The following is a 24218-nucleotide window of genomic DNA, read 5'->3' as shown; positions in this document are numbered from 1 at the left end:
TAAATGGTATACATGGTAAAAATAGAATTGTATCCAGTATTGTGTCCTAGACCAGGATGAGTCATTCCTGCGAACAAGGGACTTTTTCCAACGGTAAAATAATGCGTAATCAGGGTGGGAATTATTCTCAGTATCTTTTTAGTCATAGAAGATGACCACAACTTAATCTGTGTTTGAGAACTGAAGCTTGTATCCTTTATAAACTGTCCCTACCCCTATTCAAAAACATGCAGCCAAATCCTTCTACACAACTGGGGACTTTTTAATTGTATCAGTATAACTAACGTATGTACTGTAGTCCGTCTCATTCCAATGGTATAGCACAATCAGACCTATCATTCCAATGGTATAGCACAATCAGACCTATCATTCCAATGGTATAGCACAATCAGACCTATCATTCCAATGGTATAGCACAATCAGACCTATCATTCCAATGGTATAGCACAATCAGACCTATCATTCCAATGGTATAGCACAATCAGACCTACAGCACAGGAACAAAAGGATCAAAGAAGTAGCATAGTGCTGAACTAAAAAACAAGCCCAGTTTTAGCCCCTTGGTTAGCTCTCCTCTAAAGGAGGTGGAGTGATAATGTTGCTGTACGACATTATTATCTCACTAATGCGGTGAAAAGCAGCTGTATTGCTTTTACTAACTCCAAAGATGTTGTCTGTGAGGGTTATTCAAAAAGAAGCTTATATTATTTTTAGAACAACCAAAAAATGTGAAGCACAACAAAGGCTGCATTAGAACAGCTTTCTTTCTATAAAAACCAGCACCAAATTGTCGATTCATTCATTGCCTTTCAGACAGACTTCCTGAACTGCTGCTGACTCGCTCTCTTGGCCAGCATGACTCCCCTTCGTCATCACCCTGGCAACCACATCAAAGGCTCGGCCCAGAGCCAGGCCCTTGCCACATCCTGCATGCATAGAGCAGCGCCCTCTGTGGGATCGTAGGGTCTAAAAACTGTACGAGACACAGTCTATTCAATTATTAACCCCTGCAACAATGTCACTCTGGAGTTTTAGTATAGCTAAAGGTTTGAAACATGCTAAATATTTTAATGAGCGAGACATCTCATAGGTAGAATGGTCCCCCGAAATGTTCTCCTTTTTCTAGGAAAGCAGTACAACTGGAGATGGGGAGTTTTGTTTATTACCAGTTCAGTGCTACCCTAAATATTTAATTTACTAACAATGCTGAATGTCTGGGTGGAGCACTTGTTCTCTATTTTACCCAAAATGATTTTCCTGAGTGGGATTGCAAAGATAGGTACAATATTCAATGTAGTGTTATCCTTGGCAGTCCTGAGCCAGAAACCAATTTTTGTTTGTAAAATGAAGAGAAAATGTAATATTCCACATTGGTAGCAAGTGGATCACAGCACTGTGGGAGAGACTGATCATTAAAAACTCTTGTATATTTTTAAAGAGAGGACCATTTTCTATTCAATGACAGCAAGATATTTAGTGAGCAAGTACTGAAGTTATCAGGCAACAAACTCCCCGTCCCCAGCTGTACTGCTTCCTAGAAAAAGGAGTGTTTCAGAGTACCATTCGACACCAACTATGCTACCCAGCTCCTGGTCCAGGCCCTGGTACTCTCCCGCCTAGACTACTGCAACTCCCTCCTGGCTGGCCTCCCTGCGTCCGCCACCCGTCCGCTCCAGCTCATCCAGAACTCTGCTGCCCGCCTGGTGTTCTCTCTGCCTCGCTTCGCCCATGCTACTCCACTACTCCGCTCGCTCCACTGGCTCCCGATCACCGCTCGCATCCAGTTCAAGACTCTTGTACTAGCCTACAGATGCCTTGACAAGACTGCACCCAGCTACCTCCAGACTCTCATCTCTCCCTACACCCCCACTCGACCTCTCCGCTCCGCCTGCACTAGAAGACTAGCTCTACCTCCGCTACGCTCCCCTGCCTCCAGAGCCCGCTCCTTCTCCACCCTTGCTCCGCAGTGGTGGAATGACCTTCCTACAGATGTCAGGACTGCCCAGTCCCTGACCACATTCCGGCGCCTCCTTAAGACTCACCTCTTCAAAGAGCACCTGTAGAACTCCTCTGTTTGTATCCTGGGACACTATCACCCTTCATGTAAATGTGCTTTATTTTGCTCTTATCTGCCCCCTATTTTACTGCATTTAATCCTGTACTTCAGAATACTGTAATCTGCCAAGTTTTTAACCTGTAGTACTTTGTATTTAATCACATCCTGATGTAACTATCACTATTTAATCATATCCTGGTGTAAGTATCACTATTACCTGCTGTATTATTGAATTGTGGTTTGTCAAACTTGTACTTTACTTGATCAAAAGTTATTGTATTTCTTGCTCTTATTGTATTACTTGTATTGTAACGCTTGAAATGTTTTTGCTTACGATTGTAAGTCGCCCTGGATAAGGGCGTCTGCTAAGAAATAAATAATAATAATAATAATATCAGATGATTTCCCCTTTAAAATTTTTAGCACATTTTTATATATATATATATTCAGTCGTTGCCAATTATTTTTATTATTTACTCCCAATTTGGAATGGCCAATTATTATTTTGAAACTCAGCTCACCGCTACCACCCCTGTGCTGACTCAGGAGCGGCGAAGACGAACACACGCTGTCCTCCGAAGTGTGTGACCTCGGCCGACTGCTTTTTTTCACACTGCGGACTCACCATGCAGCCACCAAAGAGCTGCAGCGTCGGAGGACAACACAGCTCAAGGGCAGCTTACAGGCAAGCCCGCAAGCGCCCGGCCAGACTACAGTAAGCCGAGGACACCCTGGCCGACCTAAGCCTCCCTCCCCCCGGGCGACGCTCAGCCAATTGTGCGCCGCCCCCCTGGGAACTCCCATCCACGGTCGGCTGTGAAATAGCCTGGACTCGAACTCGCGACATCCAGCCTATAGAGTGCATCCTGCACTCCACGTGGAGCGCTTTTACTGGATGCGCCACTCGGGAGCCCCAGCACATTTTTAAAGAGGAGACGATTATGCATTAAGAGATACAGGGGTATTTCATTAGTAAGGGTCTGAGAGGATAAATGTGCAATACAATCCCCACCCCTAGTCCTGCTGTAAATCATGTGTTGCTGATATAATTTGTGAAGGTACTGTATGTTACTGACATAATTGTCCAGTTTAGTAATGCAATTCTTTACCAGTTTCAGACACTCTGGTGATATAGGGAAGCACCTGTGTGTTTGTAGGTCTGACACACTTACTTTGAATGTACTTTGCATGACTAAAAGGAATGTAAAGTACTTAATGTAAAATATAAAGTTAAAGCTGCAGTCCCTTAGCATCCCTTTCTAACACGTGCTCTAGCACCATTTATGTGATTCTTCTTGTGTACATTAACAATAATAATAATAATAATAATAATAATAATAATAATAATAATAATAATAATAATAATAATGTACTAAGCATTCTGTATAAAATTCAGCTTTGTGAATAGAACCCTTTCTGAAAGTGGTAATGCAGATTTAAAGATGATAACACCGTGTAACAATTTTTTTTTTTTTTTTTTTGTTCCTGGGTAGTAAGTGTTATTTCCTAATTGCTTATGCCTCAAAAGTATAGAAAATGGCTATTATTCCCCACAAACTTTGCTTTTGTGACCAGGACAGTGATATTTTGAAATTTACCTATTTTCCAGAACATTCCAGATACATTCAGTGCTGAGTAAACTTGGAGTAACTTCTAGAACTTTCTAGTAATATAAATAGTAGTATAAATACAGGGGCCTTAAGCCCACCAATTCAGTCTAGTTCCAGCTGCCTAAGTGGATACATATCTGCATTTTTCTGAGAAGGCATCAAGGTCATAGGAGACTTCAAAATGGTGGCATTCCTGATGGGTCTCCAAGGCGGTTTTACCAAGTTTCCCTGCTATCTTTGCCTTTGGGACAGCAGGGACACCAAGGCGCACTACCACAGGCGGGACTGGCCACAGCGGACCGAGTTCTCTGTGGGGAGGAACAACGTCAAGTGGGAGCCACTGGTGGACCCTCGGAAGGTGCTGATGCCACCACTGCACATCAAATTGGGCCTTATGAAACAATTTGTCAGAGCTCTAGATAAGGAGTTGGCAGCCTTCAAGTACCTTCAAGACTTCTTCCCTAAGCTGTCTGAGGCAAAGGTCAAAGCCGGTGTCTTCGTCGGACCACAGAGAAAGAAGATCCTGGAGTGCAATGAATTCCCCAAGAAGCTCACTAGTAAGGAGAAAGTGGCTTGGAACAGCTTTGTCGCAGTGGTTCGGGGCTTCCTGGGCAATCACAAGGCCGAAAACTATGTGGAGCTGGTTGAGACTCTGGTGAAGAACTACGGCACAATGGGCTGTAGGATGTCCCTCAAAGTCCATATCCTTGATGCTCATCTTGATAAATTCAAGGAGAACATGGGAGCGTACTCGGAGGAGCAAGGCGAGCGCTTCCACCGGGATATACTGGACTTTGAACGCCGCTACCAAGGACAGTATAACGAGAACATGATGGGAGACTACATTTGGGGGCTGATTCGTGAAAGTGATTTACAGTATAATCGTAAATCTCTCAAAAACTACTCACTTCTAAATCTTTTGTAGTCATTTTTGTATTACTTTAGTATAAATACATGTTAATTTGGATTCATATGTTGTTTTTTTCTGACTTTATGTGAACGAAAAGACACAAATTCGCCCGTTTTCTCATTGGAAATAGGTACATTTCAAAATATCACTGTCTGGTCACAAAAGCAAAGTTTGTGGGGAATAATAGCCATTTTCTTTACTTTTGAGGCATAAGCAATAGGAAACAACACTTACTACCTAGGAACAAAAATTGTGTTACATAGTGTAATAATATCCTGTCCAGGAGGTGGCAGTGTAACATGCTGTTTTCCCTTGAAACGGTATGAAGTGATCTGAGTACAGTATTATACCGTGTGCAGTGAGGCTATGTTTTGTTTGTATTATTATTGATATTTTTTTGGGTTGCATATCCCTGCCTGCAGGAAAACTGGAGGTGGTGCATGTCTGTCTGCCACCCTTTAAGAGTTCTGTGTATATCTAAAGAGCTGCTTGTACGATTGTTTGGGAACGAGCTAAGGTCATTCTTTAGAACAAATCACCGATAACAGCAATCTGAGAGTAGACAAAGACTGTCTGTCTGTCTGTCTGTCTGCCTGTCTGTCTGTCTGTCACACTTCAATTTTTACATATACGTTATGTAGAAAAATGCTTATGCAGTTCTGATAAAACTTGTTCTGTAATTTTTGAGCACATGTATCAGAATCTGGGGTGCAGATGCTGTGTGGTCCATAGGAGGCTGTGTGGTCCAGTGGTTAAAGAAAAGGGCTTGTAACCAGGGGTCCCCGGTTCAAATCCCACCTCAGCCACTGACTCATTGTGTGACTCTGAGCAAGTCACTTAACCTCCTTGTGCTCCGTCTTTCGGGCGAGATGTAATTGTAAGTGACTCTGCAGCTGATGCATAGCTCACACACCCTAGTCTCTGTAAGTCGCCTTGGATAAAGGCGTCTGCTAAATAAACAATTAATAATAATAATATTAATAATAATATTAATACAGGGGTTGAATGCTGCACTCGGTTTTGGTGGTCTACCAACCTGTTAACACTTAGAGCAGGTTTTTCTATTTTATTTTATTTATGACCAGCCTCCGTACTTCACTAAATACAATGTAACAGGGCACCCTGCCAATCTGTGACATCTGATGCCACAGACACTACGATACATCTGTAAACTTATCCGGAGTAAGCATTACTAAAGGGGGGTGTTTGGCTAGGGAGTGTCGCGTAGCGCTTTATAATTCATGCGCAGCAGCATCAGTGAGCAGCACGGCCAATCAAGAATAACAAGATAACCGGACAGGTGCTACTGCGCCATCGCACAGCAACACTCTGTGTGCTGAGCTGTTCTCGCGGGATCTCTGGTAAAGGAGGCTCCGTGTCTATCGGTATCTCCCTGCTCCGGGCTGCTTGCGTGCCTCTGTCTCTCTCCCTGTCAGTCGTCTTCCCCATCGCGACTCGCATCGAAACCGCCACCGACAGGCTTGCTGCACTGCGGACTTCGGCGCTCCCTTCTGCACAGGGACACCAGGGTGCTGTCATCCTTGGTTTGGGGGCGGCTCTGTTGCCTCAGTTGATCGGTGCTGCGGTTTAGGCAGCTGTTACCCTCTTCTTATCCTTGTCCACCCTCTCTATTCCCCATCGGTATCTCTTCCCCGACCCGGTCCTGCTGTTCCCCGAATTGAAGAAGGATGAGTCCGCTGCTTGCTACGTTCCTGCTCGTGGGTCTCCTGCTGAATGTTTCCGCGCAAAACGGTAAGGGAAGGTAGCTTTGAACCCGGGTGCAGCAGGGTAGTGATGTGCTAGAGATGTTAGAATGTACCCAGATGCGTTCTGAAATACAGACATGTTTATATAAATAGAATCCATCGCAGAGCCGAAGGATAGAGGAGATTTGCTATAATCCGGCTCTAGTAATTCTGAACCACAGGATATGATTGTGTGTGGGTGTGTGCCAGGATTCGTAAATAAATAATGACCAGGATATATACATAATTTATCATTTATATTTTTTTCAAAATTTTGGCTGGTATTTATATTATTATAATTTATTGACAGTGAGCAATTGTGTAGCGCAGTATTACGGTGTGTGTTCGTTTTCTGTTTTATTTGTTAAATACTAATGATATTGATTTCTTCATGTATTATTTTTTTACAACAGGACATTTTTTTTTTTTTTACAGATTTTACTCATTTGTAGCTTCTCTCAATGATCGTGAAGCAATGTGAACATATTTATATCATACTGCGATTGTTAATAGCAGTACACCTCAAACATACGTTACAGTATGTATATTATATAACACACTGTTATTCGGGTCACATCAGTTCTCACTATATGTTAAGTGCATTGTATTTGCAGGGGCTTTTGTAGTGTGTATTTTACATCTAATAATTAATTCTATTGTGATTGTATGTATTTTTCAATACCATTGCAGTGTAACGCAGTGCATTATGCTGTGGTTATTTGGGTAACACAGGAATGCAAATAGGATTCCCGTTATATATGAATAATGTATACAGTGTGATGCGGTGCGTCCTCATCAGAAGCTGTAGGTGGTACAGTATACGCTAAGGCTATCTGAGATGTTATCGTACCTGGTGGGACGGGTGCTGGTCTCCTCACTCAAGGAGAGTGGGAGGCATAAGCGCTGCTGGTAAAGCTAAGGAACATTTTTGACCGAGGCTACCACTTCCCATGCACAACATAACTCCCTTATACATTGCTTTTACTGTTGAAATCGTTTCTAAAGCTTTATTTTAAATGTTCATTATGAAAAATGTTCAAATGCAGTATGGTCCTGGATCCTGCATATCGCTTTTGTGATCACATTAGAAGTGACCCGTGAATAATATGTACACGCGCGGGTTTCACCGTCACGTGTTACTTCTCGCATCAACACGTTGAAATATATATATATATATATATATATATATATATATATATATATATATATATATATATATATATATTAAACTATGAACAGGTTCAACACGAAGAAAATCTATTTATTTTTATTTGAAAAAGGAAATGAAAAAGTTGTGAAAAAATTGAGTGAATCTGACCTACAATACGGGAAGTGATTGGGTACCACGAAGCAACAGCAGCTGCCTGTTAGTCTTCTCATTTGCATAGTGCTAAATAGGAAGCAGTTTCAGATATTGGTATCACTTTTGCTACTGTGTCCTTGTCTTCGGATGATGTTTTCAGTCATTGTGCAGAGTGTTTGTGCAAGTCAGTTTCAAGGTGTTTTAGCCTGAGCTCTTTCATTCTAGTTGCCTGCTATAGATACATGTGTTTTATAATCATCTAGTGATTTACCACTTTGGCTCAAGTTTCCTTTTGTTTTATTCTAGGGGCTACCAATATGCGGCACTATGGCTTATCTCGCATATGTTACATATCTCTATAGCAGGCAACAAGAACTCATAGCTCTTATAGAAAATTGCCATTGTAAAACTATAGCAAAGTGTAATAAAGTATAGCGAAAGCATTATAAAGCACTCTAAAGAATAGCAAGGTATGGCAAAAGCATATTAATAAACATGGTAAACTATGGTAAATGCTTACCATGGGAAAAGCATAGGGGTAAAACTGCAAAAATACAGTGCAAAAAATACTCTGATAAACTTATAAGGGAGCACCTAAACACAGGCTTATAAAAATCAAATAAAAAACAAAGCACAATGTTTGAGTAAATGCAGTTAGAAGCACTCAGGATGACTGCAAACATCATAACAAGGTAAGGGGGGAGTTAAAGAAACTGAGAACATGTCACTGGAGCTACTTACTCTTGAGGTAAATCTAACCAGCCAAGAACCAGGGCATAAGAAAAGGGAGCCTGCTGCTCATGCAAACAGAATGGATTGTAAAGTCTTGGTTGGAACTTCAAATGAAGGCTGTTTTTTTGTTAGTAAAACTCCTAACATGACTAGCTCTAGGTACAGTATCTAATGTACAGTATCTCATGTGCTAGCAGCAGTGCTCTCATGCTAGCACTGAAATGCGAATGAAATGTACTGTGTGTTTACACCAATCTTTAACCCCCCCCCTTTTTTTTAAAAGGAGAAACACTAGGGGGCTGATGTAAGGACACGTGCAAAGTGATCTGCACACGCAAGCCATGTTTAGTGGCCGGTAAAAATGCGATGTGTGTAAAGAAGGTTTTTCACCTGGCGTTCTGCACCATAAATTTGCACTTTGCCATCATTAATCCATTTAAATGATATTGAAATGTATTCAAATGAAGAAAAGAGCATGGGATTGGGTGGGGATCTGGAATTCTAAGCGGTGCAAACATTCTAATGAGATGAAAGGGTTTTGCCTTGCTCTTCAGCAATTGTAGGTCGCCCTGGACAAGGGTGCCTGCTAATTAATAATAATAATAATAATAATAATAATAATTGTTGACCCTCCAAAAACATTGCACCTCCTCTGACAAGGTGCAAACCTTTGTAGAAGTGAGTAATTAAGAGCTGTATAAAACCACACACCTTCAGAGATCTGTCGGCCTCAAGATGGCTGCTGTGGTACACTTCATGAAGCAGTGATGCTTGGCTGTTGTTGAGGACAGGCAGGACAACCTTCGGAGGGTGCCAGCTTCTGGGAGTTTGAGATATTCAAGAAAGTAAATGGCAAATGTTTAGAATGTTTCAGTTTTTGTCGACTGCATTCTTTCGACAGGAAGTGCACCCTGGAAAAGACGTTCTGCAGTTTTATTGTTTAATTGCTAATTAAAAACCAAATAAATGTTTACTATAATCTGTGCATCTTTCATATAGGAAAATGTGAGATCTACAAAGTGATGGCGATATATATTAAATAACATTCACTGATATTGTTTTGCTAGTGATCTGTACGTATAGAAACTAGCACACCTGCACTGTTAAAATCAGCTTCCTAATACCAGGGCAACCTGATGTGCAGAACATAACTGATTGCTTTTAATTTTATTATTTCATATATGGTGTTTCTTCAGGAAATGAACACACCTGATAATTGGATGAGGAAGAGAATGGAAAGCTCATTGCCTTTCCACTGTATTGATCTAAAGTAAGCAGTACAAATGATCACGTGATATTGTACTGACACCGTGTGAGAGTAGTGGAGGGAGAGACATTCACAGGAAAAAAGGCGCTGAGGGGAAACTGGTTAAGAATCTGGGTATTTTAGCTGCCTGTCATTCTGCAGGTCTGTTGGTCAGAATTACATTTTTACTCTATCAGGAGAACCATTTATCCAGATGTGATCAGCCTTGGTTGTGACATTCTTTATCAGAGCTATTCGAAGTGTGTGTGTTGGTAGCTCACAAAATAATTCCATAAATCCGATCTGTTTTGCAATCCGTAAGCTACATACTGTAGGTCTCAAATGTGCAGATAGCAAACGTGTTCCTTCATTTGAATGATATCTGGTACGAAATTAAGAAAGATCTCAGTTTCCATGCCTTCCTCTGGGGAAATCTGTTCCGCTTCCTGGGTCATTTCACCTCAGCAGTGTCTTCTGGGTCAAAGCTTGTTGATATCATGTCAGTCACTAGGGGGAACAGCTGATTAGTTAATAGCAGATAGCAGGAAAGAAGTGGAAGGGGTGGGGAGATGACCACGGAAGTGCAACACTATGTGAAAGCATAGTTTGCAAACAGAGATTTCTTCAACTTACTATAGTACCAGACGTTCTAAAATAAATATACATTCATTCCCTAGAAGTGTGTGCTTTCAAAATTGTAATTTGTAGCTAATGGAAGTGCAAATCAAGTAACATGCCATTCTTTTTTTAGCTGCAAAGTTTTTCATGTGAACCTGCTTTTGTTTTTTTTGTTTCTTCATAATAGAGATGAAGACTGGTGCCATGCTGTATAATGGCATAACTGACCGCAGGCAGAATAGTTTCGCGCTGCCCGAGGTCAGTGATGTCATGAATCAGTAGTGGATAGAGGGCTTTCCTCCAGTTGTATACCGATATAGGTTAAGAAATCTAAAGCAACTGCTTGGAATCAAGTTGACTTGTCAGGCTCGACTATGGGATCAGGGTGCTAGTTGCTGTGTGGTGGTTTCTAAACAGATCATTGAGTGTGTGCTGATGGCCCTACGATGATGTGGTTCACTGGGCCACTGCACTTTACTACATGTTATAAGGTCCATTATAGAGGATCTTTCAGCCAGTCAGCTCACACTTTCACCCATTTATAACCAATTTATAACCAGCACGGTTGACGTCTTCTGCTTTAAAAAACACCCGAGGCACCTCTCTGAATTGCATCCCAATCAGCCATTACAGCATTCTCTTCATCAACCTTTTCCCTCCTTTCAAAGACATTGACAATGGACTATATAAAGGCTGGTAATGATCAGAAAACACATTTTGAACTTGTGTATTAATAATAATAAAGCAGTATGTAACAGTTATATATCTATGTATGGGTTATATTGACTTCTATATCCCGTCTACTTGTGCTGCTATTCCACCATACACAGTTGCTGTCCTATAATATATAATGAAGTTCAGTTCCAGTTGGTGTGAGGTTAGCTTTCAGTAACTGGCAGTCTATTCCAGTAACCATGTTACTACATACTGTAGGTCTCACATGTGCAGATGGCAAACCCGTTACTTCATTTGAATGATATCTGGTACCACATTAAGAAGTTCAAGAAAGATCTCAGTTTCCATGCCTTCCTCTGGGGAAATCTGTTACACTTCCTAGGTCATTTGACAAGTCTTCAAGATCAACGCATGTTGAAATCATGTCAGTCAATCTGGGAAACAGTCTTCTTATTCTCTTACACATTTACGAGACTAATAAGATAATATAAACACAAGTATAGCCTTTGGAATTATAGTCACTTTTGAATTAATACAGCATATAAGATGCCAAGTAGTACCACCATAATTAAGTGCTTTCATATTTCCATGGCCAGCTTGTAGCAGTGACTATGCACTCTGCAGCAGCCGTCCCTGTGTGAGCCACAGTAATAAAGCAACTCTCCAGTGTGTTGCAGGCAGCAGCTCCTCGGTCACAGCACCAGGGGAGCAGTGCTCTAGTTACAGGCATGCCTGTTGCTCGATTGCAGCATCCTGCAGCCAGTTAGAACACGCTCTGCTGGATCAGGTACAGACCTGCTCTAATGATCTGACAGATAGAGCTGCAGAGAAACTTGCTCAGCACATTCTTAAGCACCGTGTCTGTCTTCCTATCTGTACTGTATGTCACACATGCATTTTAAATATACAGCGAGAACCCCTTATCCATGTATGATGAAACGTGCTGAGAACATGCATGAGTAAGTTTTGCAGTATGAGGTGTATGGAGTGTGTCTGCCTGTCTGTGTGTGTGTCAAACTTGCATTGTTAGAAAAACAAAGAGTAGACGCACACCCAAGCAGCATGGCCGAGGTGCCGGATAATGGAACAAAGCTTAACAAAGAAAAAAGGAAGCTGCACACTCAAACATACTCCGAAAAGTTTTCAAAATGTATTGAGAAAGAAACCAGCGTTTCAGCTGCAAAGTCTTCATCAGGATATAGAGAGACACTAATAATGTTTTTTTTTTTTTTTTTTTAATATAGACAAAGTAACAGAATAGAAAAGGGCTTGTAACCAGGAAGTCCCTACCTCAGCCACTGACTCATTGTGTGACCCTGAGCAAGTCACTTAACCTCCTTGTGCTCCGTCTTTCGGGTGAGATGTAATTGTAAGTGACTCTGCAGCTGATGCATAGTTCACACACCCTAGTCTCTGTAAGTCGCCTTGTATAAAGCATCTGCTAAATAAATCTGCTAAATAAACAGATGTTAACAATCAACAAGTTAAGAAGTCCCAATCAGTATACATAATTGATAGTTGTATAAAGACATAATAGAGTGAAACAAGTTATTAATTAAAGGTGAATATAGAATCACTTGGATACTGTTGTGTAAATCATCAATAATAATAATGCAAAATATAAAGCTAATATATAACCAATTATACTTTATAATGGATAATTGTAACACCTAATCATTAGCTTTTAAAAAAATAATTAAATGAAATTAATAATTTCACAAAAACGCAATCTTTATTATTGAAATTTCTAAACACATATCTGTGAATTCCTCTAAAAATATATAAAATTAAAATTTATCATCGAAGAAAAGCAATAATATTAATAATAATAATTTAAAGGAACGGTCTAAGATCGAAATCAATATTCATACCATTAGGAGTAAGAGTTCTTAGATTATGGATCCAAAAAGCTTCTCTTTTTAAGAGAAAAGTATCAAAATCACCACCCCTCCTTGAAAATTCAACCTTTTCTATACCAAAATATCAAAGAGATGAAATCGAATGTTTGGCTTCTATAAAATGGGCAGCAACAGGATAGGTTTCATTTTCGTATCGTGCTACGGTGTTCAGCTATTCTAGTTTTGAGAGCACGTTTAGTTTTACCGACCATAAGATTTACCGCAAGGGCATTTGATCAAGTATATCACTCCCTTTGTGGAGCAAGAGGTTATACCTTTAATAGGAATTATTTTGCCGGTAAGTGGATGTTTGAAAGAATGGCATTTCAAAGTGCTGTTACATTGAGCACGTGCTCCACATTTATAATTCCCATCTGGTATAGGTGTTAAGAGTACTTGTTGAGGAAAGGAAGGCAAATCAGTTTTAACCAGACGATCCCTAGAATTCTGACCTCTTTTAAAGATGCCTCTATGGTGGGGGTAGGCCATGATTTCCTTTCTCGTGATACTGATAGCTCTGGTTTGGTTTCATAGTCATGGGGTCGAATGTCTGTTACTGAACGCGCCTATATCGTTCAGTGATTTCACATGAAATTGTTCTGATGTACAAAAACCAAATCCGGATATCTTCTCCTGTTTGTCCTTCATTCGGGTGCAGAGCAGTGAAAGTATACACTCGCACTGTAGCCAGTTACAGAACATCGATTTAACAAGTTCTGCTGCTAAAATAGCATCAGATTACATAATGTTAGATTGGCATTAATTCATATTTCAAATATTCATGGAACGTTTCTTAAAATAGCCGACAGTTTCATGAATCTTTAAACCGTATTTACTCATCAAAACCAAGGGCTGTTTAATAGTAAGTGGTTGCCTTGGCAACAAGCTTCAGGAAGTTACTCTTTCTGTCCCATAGCAACAATCTCCTGAATGAGGTTAAACATCTAGCTGAGTGGAATCTGTAGGAGAGTGAAGGGATAAAAGATATGGAGGCTTCATCTGGTTAGCAGAATTGAAATCACCAAAAATGACAGTTTTATGGTAGCTACCGAGTTTAACCCTGGTGGGTGGAGTATTGATGAACTATTACCTTCTTTTCAACAAATAAATTAGATTAAAAATGTATTTTGTTCAAATTCAACCCCAAGGATTTATATAGGTATTTGTTACCATTTAAAATGCACATTGGTGGTTCTAAAGTGGGTTAACTGACACAGCGAACAGTAGCAGATACATGCACCTTTTAAAATTTTGAACAGTGGATTTGAATGAATGCATGATTCCAAAATGAGATCCATTAAGAGAACTATTCACTCCAGATCACCAAATAAGAAAAAGATATTCATGCTTCATATCTCAAAGCTTGTCTAGACATGTCAACATGTAAAAACTGTTTGAAATAACGTCTTGGACAACTTCAACATCATTTTCATCTTTAATGAGCAAGGCTGCCCCAAAACACAGACATCACGATTTATAAAAAACAATAAGTATGAAATGAGTGCTACAATATTGGCAAACAGTGGAGGTGGTGGCCGTGGTAACCACATACACTTATTCTTGTTGTATTTATTCATGTAAAGAACACGTCTTTAAATACTGAATACTTTTAATGCACCATTTAAAACCAGGCAGTGGCAGGGGAACTCTTCCATTTGATCAAATCAAGTTTCTTGTTTCGGGAGCTATAGGTAAGAAACTGTGAATTTGTGTCCCGCTTTTTAAGAATAATACAAGTGCTAGTGCAATGATATTCTAAGGCAAATGTGAGCCATGACCAAACCACCTTATAACCTGTTGCGCGGTATAAAGGGATGCCTTATAACGAGGGACCAGAGTACACTAGTTCTTCTTGTTTTTAAGAACGTGCATTTTTGAAGCCAGACCAGAATGAATTCAAATTCTTGAAACACATTTTTGTACCTGTATCTAGAAAATCGATTATCATTTTGTTATGGAACTTGGTTAGGATACTCTTTTTCAGAAGATATGGAGAGTATCAGATTAATTTTGGGGGGTGGGGGGTGGGGGGGGTGGGGGTCACAAAGCTGTGCCAAAGATATTCTAACTGGGATGCACGTGGGCCTCCCAGTCCGGAATCAGTACTGGCCTAGCTTGCATTTATTATACGCTTTCAACATTCAGTGCAGCGTACCAGTCAGCATCGCAGGCACTGGAAGGGTTATTGTGGCTCAAAGAATGGGGTTCACCTGCTAAGCCTTGCGAGAATGCTGTGACAGTAACACAAACGTCACAATGATGACGTTTGTGTAATTTTCAATTGAGGTCAACAGGAAACTTACACCTGCAGAATTGGCTTTCCTTGTACATTTGATGAGCCCACTTGTCATACACATACATAAAATATGTATTGGTGTCAACAGTCATATACAACAAACAAACTAAACCAGTGGATCCAGTTCCTCGTATATATATAAATGTATATATATATATATACATTTTTTAATGTAGTGCTCTCAAGCTATATAGATGTTTCTTGTAAAACCCATGCAACCTCAAATATATAAACTCTTTGTTTACATATAACATTCATACCCTCTACTACCAGGAAAGTGGCCATGTAAACAAACTGGGACGTGAACAATGTCTGGTATCATTAAACAGCTTTTTTGTTGTTGTTGATTTTTACTTTCAGTTTTTTCAGTTTGTCTGAGCGCAATTGCAATATCCGCGTTGCTTTGTGAATGCGTGCCGATGAACAGTACAGAACAGACGCACATCTCCTAACTTGCCCACCTCCCTGCTCTCTGGAACACATGCAGGGTGATAATCCTGTTACCAGCCCTGCCTCTGAGCAGCTCTGCGGCAGCACAGGTGCGAAGCGTCCAAACAAGCAGTGCATCACAGGGAGTGATTACTGTGACTTACAGCTGAGCCACTCATACAGTCTTACAGATCAAGCTCAGGACACAGCAGAGATCACCTGAAACTTCCAAATATAGGCTTAAAAGCTGTTACCAAGCTCATCCCAGCAGTGCTCTGAGCTAAGGAGACTGTGAGAGACTCTTCTCCCCTTGGCTATTTGCTTTGAATACCTGTGCTTGTGTCTGTTTGAGTGCTGTTCAGTGCTGAGATATTTTTCAGTGATGCTATTTTCAGTCATAGCGATAAGGAAAGACTATTTCACATAAAATGTTGTCCAATGGCTGGATGCTTTGCATCGAATTAAGGATGTCTGAGCAACTAGTTTCTGTTCTTTATTTTGCCCCCTTTCCCTTGACTTTTTATGATTATGTTGAGTGGTTCTGGGCTTCTTTGATCCAATATTGCGTTATATCACCTCTATCTGTGTTTACCTGTCTGAGACGTCCTCATTCCATGTGACATTGAGACCTTAAAGAGGGTGGGACCAGCCAAGCTGAAAGGCCATTTTGTTCCGGCAGTTAGAATTTTCCAGGCAAGCTCACAGAAAGGTATAGACAGATATATAACTTAATATTGGATCAACAGAACCCACAGCCAATGAAGAATCCTCTATACTTGATCTCTGAAACAAGTGAGTTCCTGTGACAGGGAGCCGGGTCGCTGGTTCCTACGCAAGTGTGTGTGCCTGGGAGAAATCAGCTGAGACGCGCAGCCCGAGACTCGTTGCTAAGCAACCAGCTGAGCGGGAGGCTCGCCCTGAACTAAGCTGATCGGGAGGTCCGGATTGGCTGGGGGGCATGCCTGGGGATGCTGCACAGAGCTCAAAAAGCAGCTGCGCTACAGCTCGGGGCGATTGCAATGCCACGGACACTGTGTGTTTGTTGACATTGAGGAGGGAAGCGTCCACTCTGCAGGAACTACTACCACGGAACCCTTTAACTGCAAGACGGGGCCTGTGAAGGAGACTGCCCAGCCAAAACTGTTGGAATGGCCTGGAGTCGCTGGGAGGCCAGGACTTCGGAAACAACAGAACAGAAGTAGGTCAGCTTAGGGGATGTGGATCCCAAAACAATATAGAGAGGGTTACCGTAGAGTAGCAGGTTCCTGGAGTGGGACGTTCCTTTTAGCGGGACATTCCTTTTAGTGGGACTAGCGCTCGTCATTTTGTGTGGCAAACTTCTATTTTTAGCTTTGTTTTTGTTTTTATTTCTTTATTAAATGTGACACTAGGTCAACCATTGCTGGTACCCTAGTGTCAGTCCTGTGTTGAAAATTGAATCTGTGTGCCTGAGTTGCGTATCAACACTAATGCTCTGTGTCTGTGTCAGTATTTTCCAGTGACTACCCACACACGTAACACATCACCCTGTTACAGTTCCACATAAAGTGAAATACTGTCTGCTGTTGAACTGCCAATAACCTGCATGCAAATGTATACAAGTGTTGAGAGATCTAGCATCAAATAACTTGTTTTATATTCAACGCTGCTGAGTGAATATATCCAAGGGAGAATGAGTGGGTGATTAAAACTGTTCCAAATCGCACCGGGTTACTTAAAGCAGCAGATGCAAAGGTTTGCTTTGTTCATTTTCGGTTTAAACATATTTTTTGCATTCACTGTTGTATAAACATGAACAGTTCTAGAGTGTTGTGGTTATTTCCCTCATGAGGATGGTGGTGCAGGAGGTTATTTGGCATCCTTATTTCTGGAATAGCTAGTACTCCATGAACGTTCATGGTGCATTCTTTATACATACACTGCTGTCCTTCAACAGTTATGTGTCTTTAAAGTGATTGGTGCGAACACATAATGATCTACATCTTACCCGTCCTGCTCTTCCATTTGCTGTATAGGTCCACAATTTTAAGGTTTGACATATATTCTAGCAAACATGGGTTTTTATTGTAAAGCATGATATCTGGTGCTGTACTGTGTTAAAGAAGGTTCTCAGTTTCTATGCCTTATTCTCAGGAAGTCTGGTAATGTTTCACTTCCTAGGTTGTTTCACCTCAGCAGTGTCTTCTGGGGCATGCCGGGCAGTAGGGAACCAGCTGATTGGTTACTGACAAGAAAGAAGGTGTGGAAGAGGACAGAGCAATGCCTAAGGAATTGCAACACTCTGAAAGCATGGCTTGCAAAGAAAGATTTCTTTAACCCAGCGCAGTGTGTAAAAAGTTTCTTTCAAAACTGCACAATTCAGACCAATATGTAATACTGGAGGAAGTGTGTTGGGAGAATAAAAAGACTTAGTTTGAGTGAAAATAGTCTCTTCTTATGAGACAATTTACATATGATTTAATGTAGGTTTGCTATCAATTGGCTAATTGTTGTGTTTTTAACAACATTTGATTTCCATTGATTTGTTTGCTGCTTGAAATCCATATTGAAAATAAAAACTGCCATTTTCTACAAACCCAATGAATATTGTGAGGCAACTGTGTTAGTAACATACAGCATTTGGTTAGAGAGATGCTGGATAATAGAGATAGAGGTGAAACTTAACTATCATTGGAGATAGAGGTGAAACTTCACCAGCACAGCTCAAGTTCCTAATCAAATATTGAGCACAATCCTTTGAGGGACCTTCTCTGTTTACTCTCCACATTGCTGATGCTGTCGTATTGTCTGGGAGCTGATGGGGGTGGATGGGATAGCAACCATAAGCATGGAGGTATAGCTGGGCGTTGAACTGGATTTATAGATTACTCTGATCAGGTCAATGCTGCTGCTTGTGAATATACTGTGGTGCATGTGACAGGTAAGGGTGAAACGATTAAACTTATCAAATGAAAAGTATTGTAATACAAAACCTAACGCACAGCACAGCTACCTACAGTATAGTCCAAACAATCCTTAAAATAAATACAAATTTCATCATATCTTTTAACAGGTGATTATTTCATCTTGTTTAATGTCAAAGGTGTGATACATATAATATTGTGACCGGTCTGCCATTCAGTCCTGGGTCTCTCTCAGGCAAAGACTGTCGATTGGATAAGACAAGGAAATCAATTCAGTTGTTTTGTAGCAATTGTTACTTGACAAAATGGTAACCAGGCAGTGAAACTGAACAGGAGGTAAAAATGGCCTTGTTGATAAATCAATAGCAATGTAAAGAAAACAGAACTGCCTGGGTGATAGACTATAACAAAAAAATGCTTTCAATCGTAAATTATTTAAAATTCATCAAAGCCCCCCAAGGATACCAATTCAGTCAGATGTATAGGCCAAGAGGGAGGATAGGGTCTTGATGAGATTATTTGGGTTCAGGCAATACTGGCTTCTGGAGGATACTATATCAACCCGAGAGGACAAGAGTTTTCCATTATACCCGATTATACTTGGTCCAGATCTGTTTTAGTAAATCTTGCTTTTGGTTTGTGGATGGCAGCGGCGAACTAAGAAACCGGTTTAGACCTTGAGGCTCGTATTGCTCCATGGCTTCAGGTACGTGTTATTGGAGAGGAGATATCCCGGTAGGTCTTGATGTTTGTATTGCTCCATGGCTTCAGGTACGTGTTATTGGAGAGGAGATATCCTGGTTCAGGTCTTGATGTTTGTATTGCTCCATGGCTTCAGGTACGTGTTATTGGAGAGGAGATATCCCGGTAGGTGTTGATGTTTGTATTGCTCCATGGCTTCAGGTCTGTGTTAATGGAGAGGAGATATCCTGGTTCAGGTCTTGATGTTTGTATTGCTCCATGGCTTCAGGTCTGTGTTATTGGAGAGGAGATATCCTGGTTCAGGTCTTGATGTTTGTATTGCTCCATGGCTTCAGGTCTGTGTTAATGGAGAGGAGATATCCTGGTTCAGGTCTTGATGTTTGTATTGCTCCATGGCTTCAGGTCTGTGTTATTGGAGAGGAGATATCCTGGTTCAGGTCTTGATGTTTGTATTGCTCCATGGCTTCAGGTCTGTGTTATTGGAGAGGAGATATCCTGGTTCAGGTCTTGATGTTTGTATTGCTCCATGGCTTCAGGTCTGTGTTAATGGAGAGGAGATATCCTGGTTCAGGTCTTGATGTTTGTATTGCTCCATGGCTTCAGGTCTGTGTTATTGGAGAGGAGATATCCTGGTTCAGGTCTTGGTGTTTGTATTGCTCCATGGCTTCAGGTCTGTGTTAATGGAGAGGAGATATCCTGGTTCAGGTCTTGATGTTTGTATTGCTCCATGGCTTCAGGTCTGTGTTATTGGAGTGGAGATATCCTGATTTAGGTCTTGATGCTCATTGCTTTATTGCTCCATGACTTCAGGTCTGTGTTATTGGAGAGGAGGCATTGCAGATGGCATTACATGGTTTTATTACATCTTCGTGTTTTTAGCGGCCCTTTCGTTAAGAATTAGTTGAAGAGTGAGCACGTCTGAGCACTGCTTTGTATACGCACTGTTGCTATGAGTGATTTGTAATATGTGGTACTGTTACTTTAGCGTTGCTAGGAATATGTAAGGACCTCAGAGGCTGTAGTACAGACTATATATGTCATGTGATGGTGTTTTAACAAATCACATGACAGATTTGAATACCGAGATTAGATACATGTCTTATTTGAGATGCCAGCAGTGTATAATCTCAGCACAGCACTGTATAACATAGTCTCATTGTAAGGTCATGAATGCATTCAGACAATATCCGTCCTATTAGCGGCTGTCCTGTGCCATTTAGGAAACTTCCTTCAAGCGACTATGCTAATGTCACTGACCTTTCCAATCTTGATGCATAGTATAAAACAATTGCCAGAATTCATGATAACATGCAGTACTGCATGTATGACAAAGCAAAGTAGCTTTAACACTTTGTATCATGCTAATAAAAATAAAATGCTTTACATTTTAATATGCTCATTATGTACTTTTTATAAAGGAAACTGAATTTGCCTTAATTTTAGAAATTCCTTTCGGCGGTAGAAATCTGGCTTTATCATAACCCTAGAATTACAACCCCCATTAAGAGCCAGCCAAGAGAATAATTTGTCATATTTTAGTTATCTATAGTTATGTACATTTTGTCAAAATTAAATTTGTTATTTTGAGAAGCATTTTATTGAAACTTGCATTGTCAGTCCTTCGCAAAAAATCTGAATTGAGGTCCGACCCAACATTTTGTGGTACCAGTGCATTGTGGGATGTTTTAGCCCTTTCCACAGTTCTGGTTTTAAGTAGTTATGGAGTGATTTCTGCCCGTTGAGAGAGAAATCAAAATAATTATGTTCCCTGTTGTATCCACTAAATGAACTATAGAAGGAGACACAAGTGAGTATTCGGGGATGCGAAGATATTCAACAAACAATGTGTCGGGTTAATAGGTAATAAATATCCCACCCCTTGTATGCCAGTCCTAGAAATTGGACACATTTTAGGGTACCACTGTGCTTGAAATACGTACTGTATATTGAAAGAGCATGTTTTTAAATGAGTTGGGGAGGTGCACTGTTGCAGTGCAGTATGGGAGTGTTCTAGCAGCCCGATGAGTCGAAGGTATGTGGGTCGCTGACTCCTGGGAGAGATCTGCTTGCATTCCCAGCTCAATGAGACGCGAGTAACTGTTCTTAATGCACGCAGGTTGCCATGCACATCCATTCAATGATTAGGTCTCAATGTGTAGTTTTAGCAAAGATGTATTTAATTTAAAACATGATATCTGGTACTGTGCTAGTTTAAATACATCTCTGTTTGCAGGCATTGCTTCTGATTGTCTTGCACCTCCTGGGGCATTTCATCTGGAGAGAGATTGTCCCCACCCCTTTAGGGTCGTCTTTCCTGTTAGTAACCAACCAGCTGCTGCCCCTAATAACTGACAGCCAATAAGATTCTTGACCCAGAATAGACTGCTGAGGGGAAGTGACCTAGGAAGTGTAACACATTTCCTGGAATACAGCCAGTAAACTAAACTTTCTTTTACAATACCAGATGTATTATTGTTCAGAATAAATTACAATTGAAATACAGCGTGAACCTGTGGATAATAGGAGGCTGTGTGGTCCAGTGGTTAAAGAAAAGGGCTTGTAACCAGGAGGTCCCCGGTTCAAATCCCACCTCAGCCACTGACTCATTGTGTGACCCTGAGCAAGTCACTTAACCTCCTTGTGCTCTGTCTTTCGGGTGAGACGTTGTTGTAAGTGACTCTGCAGCTGATGAATAGTTCACCCACCCTAGTCTCTGTAAGTCGCCTTGGATAAAGGAGTCTGCCAAATAAACAAATAATAATAATAGTGTCACCAGAGCTCTTGAATTGCAGGGCGATAATGTGACTCCCGAAGAGATGATTTCAGGAGTAATGGTCGTGCTGAATTCACTTGCTTCACCCTCATGGTTAACCCTATTATACAACTATACAAATTCTAAAAGAAACATTTTCATTCTGATTCAAAGTCTTTATCAGTGTATTCTTAAGTGGAATACAACTCTGTTTTCTTAAATTAGGACACATTTATTATTTCACAAAGCGTAATAGAAACATCCTTAAATCGATCATGAATATTCTGAATTGGTTTCCTCTACAGTAAGACCATTGTGTCTGTTTTCAATCATTATGTTTTTTTTTAAGGGGATTCATTTGTAACTTTTAATAAGAAAAGGTTGAGCACTGACCAATTCAGAGGTAATAAATGCTTGATAATGGTATATTTCCACTTTGCTGATATGTAGAGAAGCTGTGAGTGTTTATTCAAGTTCACTGGGGGCCTTGTTCCACAGCTGTTTCTTTCAAAGACCACAGGGTGCCTGTGGATCACTCAGAGGATCCAGTCAGTTCAGTACAATAATGAGGCCTTCCGTTTACTGCACTATAGCCTCCTGACTTGTGGTTGTGCACTGTGTTTCTATGGAAACGCCGCTCTTCCTCCTCTCCCTGCTCTGTCCTTGGAGAGGCCTGACAGTAACTGTCATGGATGTCCTTGCAGTCTCTTTAATGGACCGATCTAAAATTAGATAGGTCTAAATTTAACCATTCTGGGGCATTGCAATTCATTTCTTGTGGGAACAAGGGAATAGCATGAGTGCTTGGCTCAGTGTCAATCCTCTTGACTATGTCAAACGAATCATGTCTGTTGTTAACTGCGAGATATGTGTGCAATGTTTAAACCAATAAAACCACCAAATGTTAACATCCTCAACCCTCATTTCCAGTGATTCAACAATTGCCGGAAAAAACCTTTTTCATTGCCAGACTAGTGTTTCAGAGCAATGTATAAAACCTGCCCTGTTTATTGCTATAAAAAAGCAGGAAGCCATTTATGATGCATACTTGATTTTTCACTGTAAAATATAGAGAAGATTTGGTTATGTAGCATGGTTATGTAGGACCCCCTTGTAAATGAGGCCTCAATGGGTACATCTCCTGGTTAAATAAACAAACAAATACAAAATGCATGTACACATAGTTCTCTGTAAGAATGAAATACACATGTTGTTGATATGAATACAACAGTAATCTGATTTGTCAAGTTGTACTTTTGAAATGGATAATTTAAACACTCTGTACTGCATGCTGGTCCTGTATCCGCTCTTTGCTGGCCTGTGCAGACCACATGCACTGAAATCCTGTGTGTTTAATCTCTTGGGAACTTGCTGCTCCCATTTCCTAATGGCTACAGTGTATTGTTGTGAGTGTTTTGTTGAGAAAGTGTCAGATTTAGTCATTATTCTCTGGGTCTGAAGGGCTGGTATAAGGTCGCTGTCTTGAGGTATATTCATGCATACTGTGGATTATCTAGTTGACAGAATTTTGGTTCTTAAACAGAACAAGTCATGTGGAACACAATGCTGCAATAAGAAACCGTCCATTTGAATAGATAAAACCACCACTTGTGTGGATGAACTTCAAGCAACGTTATGCTAGCCAGTTCCAATAATAAATCAGTAAGGTCTTTTTTTTGCACAGTGTTCTACACTTCCCCTGGTGGCTCAGTGTTCCTGCAGTTCGGATTCGTTCCTTGTGTAATGCCTCCTTTTCTCAGCTTTTTCCTAAGATCTATTGCTGATTTAATTCATCACTGAACGGAAATTATGATTAAGAGATTTTATAAAGGGAATGGAAGATGCATGTGTTCTTATCAAAACTCTACTATGTGTGTGTGTGTGTGTGTGTGTGTGTGTGCAGTTATCCCAGTACACTACGTGCGTGCGTGCGTGCGTGCGTGCGTGCGTGCGTGCGTGCGTGTGTGTGTGTGTGTGTGTGTGTGCAGTTATCCCAGTACACTACGTGCGTGCGTGCGTGCGTGCGTGCGTGCGTGCGTGTGTGTGTGTAGTTATCACAGCAAGCTTCACACACTGGGCTTCGTTTAGTTTCAAGTTTATTCTCAAAATACTCTATAGGAGGGCGTGGACATTTTTAGGCCGCAGTCGTTAACACAGATTTGTCATTCCTTAAAGAAAACAAGGACAATGTGTAATATTACAATAAATGTGATCCATCAGAAAAGATTCTGAAGTTGAGAAAGTTTGCTGTCATTGCGCCTCTTTCTCCAATATTTATTTATTTATTTATTTATTTATTTAAATTTGGAATCGCCATTTATTTTTCTTATTTTCTCCCCAATT

At 40.7% G+C, this 24218-nt stretch overlaps 1 protein-coding gene across 2 annotated transcripts in view; it reads left to right on the top strand.

Moving 5' to 3' along the window:
* Positions 1-5840: 5840 nt before the first annotated feature.
* The window catches only part of LOC117964263 (neuroplastin-like), a 59910-nt gene continuing 41532 nt past the window's right edge, over positions 5841-24218 (top strand). The window contains exon 1 of one of the 2 annotated variants that reach the window (XM_034907266.2): positions 5841-6328. In XM_034907266.2, the coding sequence (XP_034763157.1) occupies positions 6265-6328 (64 nt within the window). In that variant the 5' untranslated portion in view covers positions 5841-6264. The remainder of the gene's footprint in view (positions 6329-24218) is intronic. The other variant, XM_034907268.2, reaches the window with a different exon arrangement.

The sequence above is a fragment of the Acipenser ruthenus genome, chromosome 24 (assembly GCF_902713425.1).
Source record: "Acipenser ruthenus chromosome 24, fAciRut3.2 maternal haplotype, whole genome shotgun sequence".
NCBI classification, from domain to species: domain Eukaryota; kingdom Metazoa; phylum Chordata; class Actinopteri; order Acipenseriformes; family Acipenseridae; genus Acipenser; species Acipenser ruthenus.
This window is presented reverse-complemented; position numbering and strand designations above follow the sequence as displayed.